Below are 17,288 nucleotides of genomic sequence, written 5' to 3'. Positions count from 1 at the left end.
ATAAATCTGATTCTGATTCTGATGGAGGAAATAATCTGCTCACAATTCAACCAAATCACTGCGTTATCAGCTGTCGCCTAGTCTGGGGTCGTCAGTTTACTCAATGATGGAAAAGGGGTCCCTTAAGGAAACAGGTTGGGAACCATAGGCCTAATATATGCACAATGTTCCCTAAAATCAAAGTAAAGTGGCCTATTTCAATGAATCCGGAGTGTGTTAATAAACTACTGCACATGTCATGTGTCATATGTCGTGAAGACTGCAGTTTGCACAAAAATGACTAAATGGATATTTTCAAATAGGCACAGAAACCATAGATATATATATAGATATATATGTATACTGTATATCAAGAAACGTGCAGTCATCATTAGTGTTTCAGAGACATGACCCGGCATGCTGGGTTGTTATGACGCGGTGCATGTCGGGAATAGATGAGCATCCAATATGGCGACCTCCACGGGGCAGGATGGAGATGCTGTTAGTAGCTGTAATGTGGATCTATTGCTGCACCCTGAGCTGTTGTCTCAAGACTTCATGCGGCTCATATTAAGTGAGGTGAGTTGATGTTCGGAGAGCAACGTCTAAAAGTGTCTTTGAACGTGGAGAGATGAAGGAGGAAGGGTGTGTAATGGTTAGCACACCGGCTAACAGCCAGCAAAGGCTCGTTGGCTGTTTCACTAGCAACGTTGACTGATGTTTAACATCTGGAGCTAACAGTTCTCTCTCTCTGAATCAGAGAAATATCAGTACCAGGGACTGCCAGAGTCGGGACCGGCTCACGGAGCTCTACCTCCGGCATGTGATCCCGCTGCCGCAGAGGACTTTACCCACCAGCCGCTGGGGGAAGAGGATGGAGAAGAGCCGAGGGAGGCAGACCCCGGCTGGGCACAGGTCAGACAGGTAACCGCTGATGAAGCTTTGGGGCTTTTCTGTCTATTTGTGCTGAAAAATCAAATGTTAGTGCTTTAAACTCAGCAACACGGTGACATGTTGTGGGTGTGCAGAACTTAGAGCAGCTCTTCAGGACTGGAGCTGAAGAACAACAGCTCTCTGATTGTAATGGTGTTAGTCTCATGTGAATGTGCACGTTATCATTAAATATGTAATAAAGATAGTATGGTGCAATATGTTACAGTAAATCAATAAATGAATGCACTGCCCAAAAAGCAGAGATGTAGCAGGAAATATGAATGTACCTTGTTGGAGTAGTTTAGGCCAAGTGGCTCTGTGGAGTCATGTGTTTCAACTTGGTTCAACTTGGTCATGGTTAATTACTTTATTTTCATATGAGTCACAATGTGATATTCACTAGATTAACCAATTACGTGTATTTTATTATTGCTTGGTATTAAGTGGAGCTGTTCCCATAGTTGGGATTATATAATTTTAGTGTGCAGTGCCATATTTCTAAAGTATTCAGCTCTCTCCTTATTCCGCTAATGTTCTCCGTAGTTTATCTGCCAAACTTTAAACTGAATGAAGCTCTTTCTGAAGCAGCAGTGATGTTTGAAGCTTTGGACGTCATCAGTCATGGGGTGTTCATCTGACACAAGCGCCAACACGATATACTGAACCAGTGAGACAGGAAACAAGCTTTGGAGCTTCATTATCATCCAGCTCTTTAACGCTAACTAGAAGGTTTCAAGATGGACAATACTGTGTTTTGATTGATCCAGTGTGACCCCAGCACTCACCCTATGTACCAGAACCCCAACCTCATGGTCAAACATTACAATACGTCCAGCAAGTGAGAGCAGTCTGGTGATCAGTGGTGGAGGAAGTATTCAGATCCTTTACTTAAGTAAAAGTATTAATACCGAACTGTGAAAATACACTGTTAAACTCTGTGGGACTACAAATGATCAATATTTTCATCACTGATTCATCTGCTGATTATTTTCTCCATGAATCAATTGATTGTTTTGATTTGTTAAAAAATGTAAAAAAAAACAGTGAAAAAAAGTGACACAATGATTGTTCTGTCCAACCAACAGACCTCAAAATTAAAGTAAGTAAACTAAAATAATTCACGATAATAAATAATTCTATTAGCACACTGTGCTGTATAATAAAAATAATAAACTGTATAATTATGATTATCAAAGTAGTTGCCAGTTAATTTTATCAATCAACTAGTCATTTGAACTCTATTTGTACAAACTGTTGGGTAGTTCAATTTATAATAACAGAGAATCATATTTTCAGCTAGAAGCTTTTGAAATATTAGATTTTCTGTCACATCATGTTGGTCAATAAGTCACACAAGCCAGTGAATGTGATGTGTGTAGTCAGATAGCTGTAATAAAGAGGTGCTGGTGGAAAGGAAACGCCTTCAGCACCAGATACTAACTGTGTGGATGATGTCATTGCTCTTTATTCTGCCTCACAGGCATTATTGCTATAATTAGAAAACAATTGAGTGATCACATGTCAGTTTAAGAGTATGAAACACGACTGAAGGTGTTTGTGTGATTTTAAAGAGGTTCATGTGCATGTGCCTTTACCAATTCAGTTGACAGCACAGCAGCAATGTTGACCTGCTCCAAGCAGATGACACGAAACACGGCCCTTCTTGGCACCAAGACTTAGTGTGGCACACCGCCTACTGTGTCCCTCCTTCAACTGCAATGTGAGGCGAGTCACCAAAATACCAAACCGGTACTGGCGAGGGAATAGTCTCAGTGTGCCAGCACAGAGTAGCGCTTCTCCTCGTGCAGCTGCTCAGCCAGAGCTCCCACTATCAACATGTGTTTAATGCGTTTGAGTGTAAACAACTGATTATTGTGTTCACTGTTTGTTCATTTCCAGTTCCAGTAATGACCACAATAGGAAAAGGCCTCTGATTGTGTTTGATGGCAGTTCGTCTCATTCCGGCCCACTAAAAGTAAAAAAACCAGAGGGAACCACTGTGTCAACAGGAGTCACTGACAGGTTAAAACCTCCCCCTGCTGCAAACCTGTCCAACCCCATCCGCAAGCTATCTGGAAACTCATCTTCCTCTTCTTCATCCGTTCAACACAGCTCTGACACAGCAAACCTCAAACGAGAAGCAGACAGCTCGGTAGGAACTTATGAATTACACGTAAATGTGCACAGCTATTAATATTGTTCTGTGTTTCTTGTATTTAATTGTATTGTTTGTATTATAATTGGTTTGGAACTCATTTAAGGCAAATAATGAAAATATCAAGAGAAGCCTCAGTGTGTAGGATTTAGTGGCATCTAGCGGTGTGCAGATCACAACCCTGTTGCTTCACCCTTTGTCCCTGCTGGGCTACTGTAGACACATGGCAATTCAACATGGTGGACACCATAGAAGCTGCAGCGTTTGTAGTTTAAAAACGTCTCATTCTAAAACATAGTGATTCCTATATCCAGGTGATTACACACTAATGAAAACATGCCTGTGAATATTCTATGCCATTTCTGCCAATAAATGCTCCTAAATGTTACACAGTGGGCCTTTAACCGTCAGAGAAAGAAATAGTGTTTGTAACTTACATTGTTTCACTACACTAACACCTTCTGTTTCATCTTCCATCTCTTCAGGATACAGTGAAGTCTCCAGAGGTGAAGAAAAAGATCCAGCATGTGACATGGCCCTGACCTCTGACCCCTGTTCACACAGACCTGGTGGAACTCAAGCTCTGAAGGATAGACCACTCTCCTCCCACCAGATGTTGTTGTCCTCACTGCCTGTGCTCTACCCATCATAGTTATCCTACTAATTGCATCACAAAAGGGATGATACCTGTTTGCCGAGGCCACCTCGCAGCTCTCGTTCAGGTGTTACAGCTGACAGGATGCGGTGGCGCTCCGAAGGTCGTCCTGCTTTTGTGAAGTCACAAGCTTCCTTGTCGCTTTCCACAACCTCAAGTGCCCTTACCATCAAAGATCAGCAACTTTACTCATGTCCCACACATGGAGATCTTTTAGAGGAAAAAACATCAACACAGCTTTAGTTTTCTGAAATACCATTTAAGGAAATGATGGTTGTTTCTGTGGATGAGTTGGTTTTAGTAAAGACGGCTTCTGGTGCTGGTTTGCAAGGGTTTTGAGACAAACACTAAAGTCTTTCATAGAGATTGTGACTTTCAAAATGATGGACAAATCTAAAAGGCATTATGAACAAGTTATGAGGCAAATAATATTAAATATTAAAAAAATAATACTTTGGTGTACCTTTTTTTTTAAAAAGAATACATACTACCATATTTGTGCTGAACCTTGTTTAAATTCTGAACCGGCAGTGGATGTAATTTTTATTCTCCATGAGCTCCATTTCACTGAGGTTTTCCTATATTCAAACGTCAGTGCTGATTCACAAGTTGTTCAGGTTTTTAAATATCAGTGTAATGTGATATTGTGCATATGTTGCACATAACATGGAGACAAACCAGTTTTCTTATACAGCTGTATCATAATAGACTGCTAAATGACCATTTTGACACAGAGGAAGCGGATATTTGAATATCACCCTTTAATAACTTAGACAAAAGGAAGGAATATGTACAAGAATATTGTCTTTTTGAAGTATATTTATTTGGAAGTGTGGATTAATTGACTTCCAGTTACTGTCTTTGAAATAGATGCAGACAGGGTTAATCAAACAGATGACAGGAACACAGGAACGAGATTAACAAAGTATTTTGAATCCATTGTCATGTTTGTACCAACAGTTTTTTAAAATAAATTGTCTTCATACAATGAATCACCTTTGTTGGTTTAATTACAGTAGAAAAGTCAGCAGCCTTTTTACCTTTGTTCTATATGCCTGTATTGTAACTTAAGTGGTACTCAATGTACTCTTAAACTAATATTCAAGTACTATTCTTTTGTGAGTTTTATATTTTATGCACCAATGCACCAAGACAAATTCCTGGTAAGTGTAAAAACCTACTTTGCAATAAACATAATTCTGATTCTGATTCTGAAAATAATAAAGGAAATCTAAATTCATCATTAAGTCTTAAACCCACCAATCGGCAGTAACTATTAAATTTGTGTGCATTTTCTGCCTAAAAGTTTCGAATAGAAACATTTTGCCCCCCTGTTTTGTATGAACAATTCTGAAATCTATGTGATTTCATGCACAGCTACAGTTGGCAATTATAAGAGTCAAGACACAATTTTAATATATTTTATTGGTAGAAGCAAACCTCATTCACAAAACCTTTGATTACAGCATCAAGGTAGTCCATGCACAAAGCAGTAAGTATTACACTTCAAAGGTGATAGTCTACATTACTATTGTAGATTTATTTAAAAATGCTTCATACAGTGTATATCTGCAAACATGTTGCTGTTTCATAATTGTCTTTACATTCATGCCAACATTTATATTTTATTAGTAATTACTTTTCTCAAAGAGTGAACATTTAAATAAACTTTCTAGATTCAAATAACACTGTTAGTAGTTTGTATTTGCATACACAATGTACATTCATAGTAATGCTTGGTAGTAAAGATGCTGTGCTCTGATAGTACTGATTGTATCTCTTTCTTTCCTCTATCATAACAATGTCATCCAATCAGATGTATCCGTCATCCCTCAGACTGAGTTAGATGTCCTTGCCGCACTCTGGGCACAGGATATCATCGCGCTCAGTGAGGAAGCCACGGCCGACCAGGGACACGGAGCACTTCTTACAGTTGAAGCAGTCATTGTGCCACTGGCGCTCCTCGAAGGAAATATACTTGCTGCCTCCAAGGCCTGAAGGTGAAGAACAAGTCCAAGTCAAAACAACTGATAGAGATTTTATAAACAATCCTTTTTACTTTGCAGGGAGACTAATAAATAAATAATTCTCATTACCACTAATGGGGGTGGTGCAGGAGGCACACTTCTTGGCATAAAGGTTGCAGAAGCAGTTGAGACAATAGGCAAAGTCATCTCTAGAGGTAAACCTCTGGCCAGACAGCTGCTGCTTGCAGCTAGTGCACAGGAAGCAGTCCTTGTGCCAGGGCTGGTCATGGTAGGTCACCCCGCCAGTGGTGATGGGCTGATAAGACGAAACAAGAGTGACATGTTTTCTTTCACATGTAATCATGGTTCTTTGAGAGAAGATGGAGAATGATTGAGTGCAACTCTGAAAATCAGTTTCACTGGAGAGTTTGTACAGCAGGTATAGTTTCTTACCTTCTTGCAGTGCACACACTGCATGGCAAACTGCTTCTCGTAGCAGGGCACACAGAAGTTGTTGTTGTCCTTAGGGATGAAGCTCTTTGTGCCAATGGGCTGCTGGCATCTTTGACAGGTGAAACAGGTCTCGTGCCAACTGTTCCCCTTGTGCTCCATCTTTCTGGAGCCTTCAGAAGAAAAAATAAAGGAAAGGAATGGATGGAGTTAGTAAAGGGATGCAACCAGTAAGACAGGATTAGAAAAACAGAAAAAGAGTGTTGTAGAGTCAAGAAACAATATACATTTAATTATCCATTTTGGTCTTGTTTGTGATAACGATTTACATTTAGAGCAATTGGTCCACTTACTTGAGCTTAATTGTTCTACATAAATATTAGGAATTTTCTGAAACTTAATACCATATGGGTCTTTGTAGTCACAACCCCCTGCAACTGTATATTAACATGGTGATATATGTTGTGACTGACTCCTGTGAACATCTACCCATCTAACATAATTACACTGGTTTATTGTGCCTTTAATATAATAGACACATTTACAGATGCACTATTCTGACACTTACTATAGATCTACTTTCTATCACATTCCTTCACATACAGCGATGCACTGGAAGCATTTATGGTGCTGGAGGCCAAGTGGTTTATGAACTGCACAAAACACTTAAAATTCATTGCTGTATTTGTCCTACTTTGACGCATATGTATTGCAATATTTTGGTTGGTGAAACATGGACATTTTTACTAAAATCTGTATTAATATATGTGATATTAACAGGGTGACAAGGGCTAACAATTAAGCTGAGTAGAGAGCTTTTTCATATAAGAGATTGGATTTTGCTATCTGGTTTTGGCAACACCTAAGAATGTTGCTCTTTTTGTTGCTGTATTCTTACCTGGCATGATGGTTTTCTTGCACTCATGGCACTTGGAGGAATACTCATTGGAGTAGCACTCAGTGCAGAGGAGTTGTTCATCCTTGGTGGAGAAAGGCTTGTCCACCAGCGAGCGCTTGCACTGGAAGCACTTGAAACAGTCCTCATGCCAGTGACGGTCCTTGTAGGACAGATCCTACAAGAACAGTAGATTAGAGCGAGACCGACTCTGATGACACTTAGAGTTCAACACAGAAACCCACAGGAAGAGGATGTTAGGGCTCATGTGTACAATGTATTTCTGTGACATCTCTTACCCTGGTGTTGCAGCCAATGGGCTTCTTGCACTCCTCACAGGTGTTGGAGTACAGGCTCTCGTAACATTTCACACAGTAGGGATTCTCCTCTCTCAGAACATACTTCTTCCCAAACAGGGACTCCTTGCAGTAGTGGCAGTCGTAGCGCTCGGTCATTTTGACCCAGGGTCACTCACCTGAGAGAGAGAAAGACAAAGAGACGCAGAAAGTGAGAGCAGAGAATGTATTCTGTCAGAACATTGTGACTTTCTGCAAACAGAGGTTGGAAGCTGAGTTAGACTACCACATCTGATAAATTTCCCCATGAGGATTTTTCTACATCTTATCACCTAAATAACATTAAGTTTGGTAGACAGTTTTGTCTTTTTGCTGCTCAGTTTAAATACATGTTTGCAGTCACAGTCAGCAGAGAGCAGTTTCTTAGAAATCATACATTCCAACCAATCAATCTATTCTAGGACACAATCACTATCAAGATCCTTCATTACAGGGTTTTTCCATGCTGCGTTTTTCCACTTTCATCTCTCTCTACCATCTCTCAGCAGTCCTTCATTTGGTTCTTGGTGTCAGAAGTAGAAGGTGACAGATGAGGAGGATATAAATAACTCCTATCAGTCCTGCTTAGAGACAACTTTTGCCCCGTTGCATACCAACGCTCACCATGCCACTGTACACTGACTCATCCGTCACCTCACATCCAGCTGTCAGCACCAAATCACAGTATCCCTTGTCATCTTGCATGCATGTACGTGAGTGAGAGTGTGTGTGTGTCAGTGTATAAGTGGGTTTGAATGGCACTCGTAATAATGGCTACTCACAATCTGCAGCTGTTTGTGGCCCGCCTGTTAAGCCCTCTGGTTATCCCACCTGTACTTAAATACTCTTACTCTCTGTTGACCAAGGATAGTGTAGGCTATATATTTGAGTATACAGTATGTGTGTCTTTGTGAGTGGTATATAAGATATGAGAAAAAGGTAAAGTAAAAGTGCAGTTGTCCAGTGTCCCAGTGCATACAGGGTTTAATAACACCACAGGGTTTTTGTCACTCACACACGTGCTTTACTACGGTATTGTCTATTGATTCTTCAGCAAAAACCATAGGAGGAGCTTAGAAAAAAAAAGCTAGAAAACTTAATTACTCATTTTATATTCCCTCCTCATCCACTGTTTCAGTTTTTGCAGCTTTTCTTAATTTCTTGCATTTTTGTTTTTAATTGAGCCCCTCTCCTCCTCTGTTGTTATTGCCTTGATCCTGCTGCTTTATTGTGCTTGGACTGTCAGATACTTCTTCCCCTTTATCTATTTGTGATCACCGTCTATTCCCACCTCAGTGGTCCAACATGATATCTGTGAGTGATTTGTGATGTTCCCAACATTCAAGAGGGTTTGTATCTTTTATCTGGCTGAGACGTTTAATCTGCCTGTCCTTTCTGCTCCGAGTTATTCTCAACCCCTCCCACATTCCCTCATTGTCTGTTGCTCCCACCATGACTCACCTAGCTTATATAAGGATTTATCCAACTCCTAAAAATAAAAAAAGGACAATCTGAACTGCCACAAATAAAACCTTCAGCTATTCAGACATGTCATTCAGCTGTTTGCCAGCTTCTGGGGTCTCTTTGATGCTGCTCATCTGGGAGTCTCTCAGTGCAAATCGCTTGATGCCAAACTGATCTACGGCCAGTTGGAGGGCAAGTGTTTGCAGCCTGGTCTATCCCCAGAAAGTTCCAGTGCTTAAAGGCACTGTTTGCACCAGACAATCAACTCTCTGTACATTCAGATAAAAATGTTGTTGTTTTGTTTAAAAATACAGTTATTTTCTATTTTTTTAAGGAATTCTTGATAGCAATTCTATCATCATGAATTAAAATGTCTTATATGGCCCAATAAATCTTACTGTACAATCTACAACTCTTTATTCCTATACTTCCAGAAAGATTCATAAAACCATCTACAGAAATGAAATCATAAACAAGTACTTTCTCTGACAGTGAGACCTCTGAACAGCTTTCTCACATTCATTTTCTACACGTCTGGAAGAATTCTTGGTCAATTAAATAAGTTTGAACCAAAGAGCTTATAATAGAAGAGTAAGTGGATAATGGAATAAAATGTTAAATCAAATTAAGCTGTAAATTGAGAATGTTCCTTTAAATGTTCCTTTAAAAATTCCATTAAACCTTGACTTACAGTTAATACTCAAAGTAAATACAATAAAATAGTTTGCAATTCAACCTGACTCCTTCCATCAGCTGTACAATTACAAGCTGTACTGTATATGTACTATATGTTAAACTATATTGCTCTATTATGTAGAGATCACCCCAAGAACCGCTTAATTTTCCTGTTTGTTGTTTTGTATTAGCAGGTACCTTTTTAGCACTTTCATCACCCCAAAATGTTGTGAAGTGCATCAAATGCTGAAAAACCACAAAAAAAGCAAAAGAACAGATCAGTTTGCGGAACAACGGAAGTCACTATGGTGTAAGTGAGGAGTATACACCTTTATCAAGACAGTTTTGCTGAAGGGAAGAGTGCGCTTGATGGGAAGGGAGGGAAGAAGGTGAAAAAGAGCTCTGGGTTGCCTTTTTTCTTGGACAAAAATAGAAAGCCTAATAAAACTATTTAATAAAAGAGAAGTCAGGCTGTCTCTGAGACAGACAGGAGGACAGAAAGTTGGGAGAGAGAGGAGGCGGTTAAATAGTGAGGGTACTGTGCAGGTGGAAAGAAGGAGAACATGAGCAGGCAGGTGGGGAGGAGGCAGGTAGGAGGATGCTGGAGCACAGTGAGCAGCTGTGTCCCGGAGAATGGAAGGCATGGTGAATGAAGACCAGTGAAAGGACAAATGGGTGGAAAGATGGACAAGTGAATGGATGGATAGTGGAGCAGCTGAACAGAGTTGGGTCTTACCTTCCTATCTGAGGAGTGTGTGCCTGTGCGGAGTCTGGGGCAGACTGAGAGAGAAGGCTGCGGGTGAGCTGTAGTTACTCCTGATTGCATTACTCCACCCATCAGGGGCTAATTGAAAACGGGGGAGGGGCAACTGAATGGCGGGGGGCAGGGGATCTTTTTTGAGATGATCTATAAATACGGCGGCGCTTCACAGAGATAACCCCAAGGCCCCCTTTCACTTGCTCATTCAGTCACCAGTGAGACCGCGTGGCCTTTTAAGGTCACTCAGTTGTTCACTTTCTCACGTACCCACCAGTGATTCACTCAGTCACTTCAATTTTACTACATCCTTCTAATATTTTTGTTTCTCCCCACGACAGCCTTATCATATAACTGATATCATCCCTCCCTATTCTGTTTTCTGGAAGACAGCAAGCCATTCTTCTCAATTACTGTCTCCTTTCCTTCATGGATATCTGTGGTTATCATTATCATAATATTGCACACACACACACATATGCATGCTGTTACATAATGCCACAATATTTTCTCTCCTATGGCCTTTGATGCCAAGGGTCAAATGTCAAAGATGGTTGTCCTGTGAGATTTGTCCCTAAATACGTCCCATCTGTCTCTACCTCTATATTTTTCCTCACAGGGGAATACACATTCAATCCCAAACCTCCCAATGTGTTGAGAACAGTATCCAGGCCTGGTAATGACAGACCAGACACCCACACAGTTTCTAAGAAAACTTTAGCACTATTTTTTGCAACCCTACACTCTTTTGTTCACACTGCTACACCACCCTCCATCAACCTGGTACTGTTCCAAATTCTCTCTCTCTCTCTCTTTCTCTGCAGCAGGTTTTCCTGACCTGGTGGTCCCTGGACACTCTCCAGTGAGAAAATGCGTCACTAGATTCAAGTGCTCTATTTGTAGACTGCCATAAAGAGATTGGTGTGCCACAAAGTGTTGTGTTTGTACTGTGTGTATGTGTATGCATATATTTGTGTTTGTATGTGTGTATTATGTATAAAAAGAGCTCTTTTTCAGCACTGCTACCGGTCAGTCTACCACTTTGTAACAGACTGAAATATCTCGACTTTTAGACTCATAAACTATTGATTGAATTGTCATGAAATTTGATACACCGATAAATTTTTCCCTCGGGATGAATTGTAAGAATATTGGTGATACTTTCATTGTTTTTTATCTAATGCCATCGTCAGGCCAACATAAAATTTTTCAAATACTTAGCTTTTTGAACAAATACCTGAAAAACTAATAATAATAATAATTCCTCTGAGCCTCAGCTGTACTTATTATAAGTACTAATACGCACATGGTAGCATGCTAACATTCTAACTATGATGGTGAACATGGTATTCATGCTAAACATCAGCATGTTAACATTGTCATTTTAGTATGTTGACATTCGAATTTAGCTTAAAGCACCGCTGTGTTGAAGTAGCTAGCTAGCATGTAGATTCTTAGTCTTATTTAATTAGTGTTTCCGTGGAAAGGAGATTTTACTGCTCTTCAAAAACCATTTGAAACCAACCAATTTAAATTTCTGTTTAAATATATTTAGCTTGGCAATGCTGCCATGAATGCCAATGTTTGAACGGGAAGTTAGGACAAACAGGAATCTGTGTTGTTTGGACTAGGAGGCAAAATTGAAGTCAGATGACACTTGATCAGACAGAAGTACAAGACTGGAAAAAGATTTAATGTGATTACTCTGCCTCACAGACATGTGGCATCTTTTCATTCATGCATCCAATTTACTTTTAGGAAAAAACTAGAGGGGTTTCCTTCATAATACTTGAGCACATACATAAGAATTAGACATATGTTTAACATGTTCCTCTTATATTGCTTATGTATACATTAGGTTACCATATTAAGCCTACTTAAGTATTTAACCCAGGCGTGAGAAACATTCATTTAAGATCACTTAACTATAGACATGTGGTCTAATTAAAACCTCAAGACTCTCAAGGTCTGTTTTGCTCAACTAACTACTAGCATGCCCTCGGTCTTTGCCCCCCAGCCCTCAGCCATTGCCTCTTGCCTGTGTTCAGCTGGCACACAGCTATCCCCCCCACCCTGTGCTCTGGTTCGAGGCCTCCAACTCAGTTGCTAAGGCCAAGGGATAAAGGTGCAGCTGTTTGAGCACTGCAAGGCTATCGTGATGCTAAAGCCTGGTGCTTACTTCTGCTGCAAATACAGCCATGTGGAAAGGTCAAGCCAGGCAGACCCCATCATCACTAGTGGACTGTTAATCATTAATGCCACAGCAACCAATTGGACTGGAATTTCTCTGGGTCATCCAAGATCCAATATGATCCTCGGGAAGAACTTCACTGCACTGCAAACTGCCAAACAGGTTGAAATGGATCGCAGCAACTGACTTTAAAGAACGTGCAGCGTCATAATAAAGGTCTCAAATGGGCAATTAGAACTGATGAAGAGGAACAGAATCATTTCGGGGTCCCACTGTGGGAATAGGGTATACTTGCAGCTTAGCAAGTATACAGCAGGAGTTTGCCTGACTACCACAGCCTCTATTTGAGACTACATTACCTTCATAAAAGGAGTAGTTTGACATTCTGGGAAATACTCTTATTCCTTTCATTCTGAGCGTTAGATGAGAAGATAGTTACCACTCTTACAGTGTATAATTACATCTATTCAGTATATGACTACAGCTAGCAGCCGGTTAGTTTAGTATAGCACAAATACTGGAAACAAGGAAAGGGCTATCCTGGTTTCGTCCAATGGTAACAAAAATTTCCCTACCAGCATCTGTAAAACCCAAAGATTAACGCACTATATCTTTTGTTTAATCCGTAAAAAATATAAAGTATAAAAAATGGTTTTGATAGGGTTATGTGCCACACAATTTTTCAACCAAGAGAGACTTTAGGTTGTTGATGCTTCCAGCCAAGGAATGGTTCCACACATAAGACCCTGTGAAAACAGTGACATATAGTTTTAACACTTAAAATATACTGTTGGACACAGTCAGGCAGGCCGTTTACCCTTTTCCAGGGTTTGTGCTAAGCTAACAAGCTGCTGGCTGTAGCTTTATATTTAATGCATACGTATTTTCATCTAACTCTTGGTGTGAAGTGAATAAGCATATTTACCAAAAGGTCATATTGCTTTAACAAGCCACAATATTCCCATTAAACAAGTACTGTATATCCACATTAGTAGAGTTAGCCAAAGTTTTTTCTTTTTCTTTGCTATCTTAAATTTTGAAATAATGTTATCTTGTCTTAGTGCATGTTAAGTTCCAGATTGAACATGTAGCTATAGCAGTGAAAATGGCTTTATTTTTCTGCTGACAGTCTTGGTCAACAAACTATTTAATTAAATAAGGAAGTACTGGCCTGTGTTGCTTGTGAATGTCCTGAGATTAGGGTGAGAGCAGGGCTGCAAAAGTACCAGTTGCCATTAGAATCCCCCACAGTAAAAGTTACATTTGTAAGTAAGACTAAAACTTAGCCTCACATAGCCTCAAATTGCTGCTTCAGCTTGCTCCAATAATTGTCAAAATCACATAATGAAACCCAAATGATGACAGCATGACTCTTCCTGTAATAATTAATTGTATAAAGAGTATGGTCGAGACCTGCTTTATTCTAAAATATGAAAAGTACCCTGAGATAACATCCATTTTGGCATTATAATTGAATTTAATATAGCCATAGGTCACAAATTTGACTTTGAGAACCAGTAAAAAGGTTTTTCGGCCATTGCAATTACCTTTTCTTTAAATTCTGAACGGTTTGTTCTTTCCTGGTTTGTTGATACATATGTAGGATGTTTCCCAGCTTGTCTGTCCGAAAGCATGCTGGGATACGAATCTCTTAAGAATTAAGGAATAAAAACAGCTCTACAGCATACAACAACATATCTACAGACGAATCAAACACAGACTCTGGATAGGCCCATTTGTGTTTTTGGCATGTCCAAATTTGTGAGACTACAATATTACATCTTTCCACAACTGTCTCCTGTGCACATTTCTGTGATCAGTGTGATTGTTCTGTCCCCTGACATTGAATTTATGGCAATGATTAAAAGCCTCCTGTACTCATTTTCACTCTCTCTTCGCTCGGTGCCATAGCAGTGGTGTGGGTCTATATATATGACACAGCAAATCTTCAGTCATTTAGCCTGGTGTTGTATTCCCAGACTGCTAAATCCCTGCAAAGATTGGTGGGATGTTTCAGCCCTAGCAGTCACCAGATATTTTTATTCAGATGCTGAAGTTTATCTTTTCTCTTTGTTCCTTTTTCCTTTTACATATTCAATTATACAAACAGAATTACTATTATGAATCTACTCCTCTGGAATCATCTGGATGTTAATGTGTAGTGTTTAAAAGCACAAAGTTGACACAGGTTTTTAAGTTGATCTGCAATTAATATGCAGCCTTAAGTAGAGCAGAAAGGATCCTCATAACAGCATTAGTATTTTAATGGTAAAATATAATTTCCCCATTAAAATTCCATCTGTTAATGTTATTATGATGCTATTAAAGCTCTTTTGCACCCCTCAAAATTCATTAATAGCCCTCATTTTTATGAACTGAGTGGGAGTGCATCGATATTTGGGTGTTTTGTTCCTTTAATAAAGGTTAATGAACATTTTCTTTTGATGACATGTCATTATAAAATTCAGCTCTATTAAATTAGGTTAAGTGAGATGTCCCAGTCTTAATAACTTTGTTGTTTCTCGTGTTCCTTTTCTCAAAGACAGTGCAGCAGTCTCGTCTGATCTCACTTATCAAGTACAAACACTGGGCCCCTCTGTCTCTGGCTGTGTTTATCTCACTAATTCTGTCAAAGCAGGGACAGCTGTCATGGTGGCACTCTGGCAGCTTGTACCAAGCCCCATGTCCCAGAATACGCATCCAAAAGATCTGCGGGCTGGTGGAAGATTGAGGCTGGTAGGCTGGTGGCAGCTGGAGTCCCCACTCTGCAATGCTGGGAGGCTTTTAGTTATTTGGTCATTCTGACAGAAAAGGCCTTAAAGAGTTGGTGAAAGAGAGGTTTTACTTTTGCTGTGTCAAAACAAGGAATCGGGTTTAGATCTAAAGCACCAGAGGTTATAATTAAAAATTAGTTTCCTGAATCATTTAGTTTAGCTCGGTTCAAAGATCCATAGTCATTAATTATGCCATTCACATATTTTCTTTTTCAAAGCTAAGCGATTGCATCATTGTTCAAACTCTCATCATTATGTGCATCACTAAGTGACCACGTCACATGTAGGAAAAGCAAAGGTTTCTGTATAAAATGAATGATGGCTGAATTTCATATAGCTGACTCAGTTTCAGATGTTTTGACATAAACAGAAGGAAAGCCACAAGTATAATTGATTAATTAAAGGGAAAATTAACAACAGTTTATGTGAATGTCAAATCAGTGTTGATGGCATATGTGGTCAATACATTCCTCAGTGCGTGCTATATTGACCGAGAAAGTTGAGTTCTCCTGCTTGCAGAGCCGTGCCGGCAGTGATTATACATGTGATTTACCAGGATGCATTGTGTGCAAGCTTCTGACGCTCACTGAGGATACTAAATTAGCTGCTGGGTGCTAATTGGATTTGTCAACCAAATGAAATTTGACCATTTATTTTTCCCACAAAGCTATATCGTTGTACCTTCAAGCTCCAAGGTGAGTTAGCCTGTAGTTCTTCCTTGAGTCAAATGACAGTGCTGGGGTCAAGATCAAGGTCATATAGCATAGCATATAGCATCCTCATTTAGTTTATTATTGGGGCAAAACATTCAAAAGTGTGGGCTCACTTTGCTAAATTTAGTGAAAATGACACTAAATGCAATACTTTGGGAAGCAATTTAACTTATTTTTGCAAGAAATAAATGATAAAATAACTTTGAAATCTTTTAATGTCATATCTTTATATTTTGCACCAGATTATGTAGAGTAGTATCAACAATAATATCCATGAGAAGCATCAATAGGCTGTCAGTATCAATAAAATCCTAATGCATCCATGCCTATTGACACATCCAAATAAATCACAAGACTTTTAAATCAGTTTTTAATCTTGTCTCCCAGTTGTATGGTAGACATGTTTCCTGGTGGTAAATGTATATTTGTGTCCTCTGTCCTCTTTCACACTGTAGGATGATTTGGAGAAAGACAGCTCCAACAGAAAAACACATATAGATATACAGTATTTCATCATACACATCCTCTACATTTTATGTGATTCACGTTTCACTGGATCTGGAGGCCACAGAATAGCAAACATAGCACGGGAGCCACTGGCTCATCACATACATCATCACTTCCAATCACGTGGACTTAAAGACGGGCGCCTTTCTGCCAAAATAAACATCTAGTTTCATCAGGGTTGTAACTGTAGCTCTGCTCAGCTGCAGGGCTCTCAGCAGTCACTCAGTGAGATGATTTTGTGCGGCTGGTGAGAATATGAGGGGTGTGGATCTAAAATGGAAGACATCCTGATTATGGCAGTGGCAGATAAAGTGTTGACAAGTGTTACTCAGCTTCGATTAATAAGTCATGCTCTCTTTGGGCTTAAGAGAGGAGGGGTATGAATAACTAACCATTCCAATACTTTTACACTTTAACAGCAGCTTTTAATGTACAGCAGTAATGTTATATAACCTCTCAGTCACAGACCATGTCTAATAATTTTTCTGTTAAATGAAATTCAGACAATTTAATAAAGCCCACTGTAAGCCTAAACATTCATCTCAGCTCTTTCCAATTATCCCTGAGTCAGCTGTGTTAAAACAAGCTTAACCGAAAATGTGGATCTTCAACAGATAAGCACGTGATTTTTATCTGCTTTCTAACCTAATTGAGTTGTTAGGGTCTGAATGTCATTGCGTTGAATGAGGGTGGGGAGCTGGATGCGGGTCAAATGTTCACCAGTGGGTTTGTTATTTTAACATCCTGACATTATAGTAATGAGCCAGTAAAGGTTGGTATGTGTGATGTGCACAACTGATGATGGAGACAGCGTAGATTTCCTGCCAGGGCTGCTCTG

At 39.6% G+C, this 17,288-nt stretch overlaps 2 protein-coding genes across 4 annotated transcripts; one reads left to right on the top strand and one right to left on the bottom strand.

Annotated features, from left to right (window-relative positions):
- The first annotated feature begins 417 nt into the window (after nucleotides 1–417).
- Nucleotides 418–4,710, top strand: cunh2orf49 (chromosome unknown C2orf49 homolog). Of its 2 annotated transcripts, none has more exons than XM_035677240.1 (4): nucleotides 418–558; nucleotides 740–894; nucleotides 2,812–3,064; nucleotides 3,553–4,710. In XM_035677240.1, exons 1-4 carry the CDS (start codon nucleotides 448–450, stop codon nucleotides 3,607–3,609), a joined length of 576 nt encoding a protein of 191 aa, XP_035533133.1. In that variant the 5' UTR covers nucleotides 418–447; the 3' UTR covers nucleotides 3,610–4,710. The 2 variants fall into 2 exon arrangements, with proteins under 2 accessions (XP_035533133.1, XP_035533132.1); XM_035677239.1 differs by having other exon boundaries at nucleotides 740–903.
- Nucleotides 4,711–4,773: 63 nt separating this feature from the next.
- Nucleotides 4,774–10,357, bottom strand: LOC118339543 (four and a half LIM domains protein 2). 2 transcript variants are annotated; one of them, XM_035677237.1, is made up of 6 exons: nucleotides 10,245–10,357; nucleotides 7,334–7,509; nucleotides 7,038–7,212; nucleotides 6,143–6,312; nucleotides 5,819–6,005; nucleotides 4,774–5,716 (listed from the first exon to the last, which is right to left on the bottom strand). In XM_035677237.1, exons 2-6 carry the CDS (start codon nucleotides 7,487–7,489, stop codon nucleotides 5,565–5,567), a joined length of 840 nt encoding a protein of 279 aa, XP_035533130.1. In that variant the 5' UTR covers nucleotides 7,490–7,509; nucleotides 10,245–10,357; the 3' UTR covers nucleotides 4,774–5,564. The 2 variants fall into 2 exon arrangements, with proteins under 2 accessions (XP_035533130.1, XP_035533131.1); XM_035677238.1 differs by lacking the exon at nucleotides 10,245–10,357 and adding an exon at nucleotides 7,822–7,896.
- Between the last annotated feature and the right edge of the window lie 6,931 nt (nucleotides 10,358–17,288).

Source organism: Morone saxatilis, unplaced genomic scaffold, assembly GCF_004916995.1.
Source record: "Morone saxatilis isolate NCDOM2014 unplaced genomic scaffold, NCSU_SB_2.0 Contig5, whole genome shotgun sequence".
In the NCBI taxonomy this organism is placed as follows: domain Eukaryota; kingdom Metazoa; phylum Chordata; class Actinopteri; family Moronidae; genus Morone; species Morone saxatilis.
The sequence above is the reverse complement of the archived record's forward strand: the minus strand, read 5'-3'. Positions and strand labels throughout refer to the sequence as shown.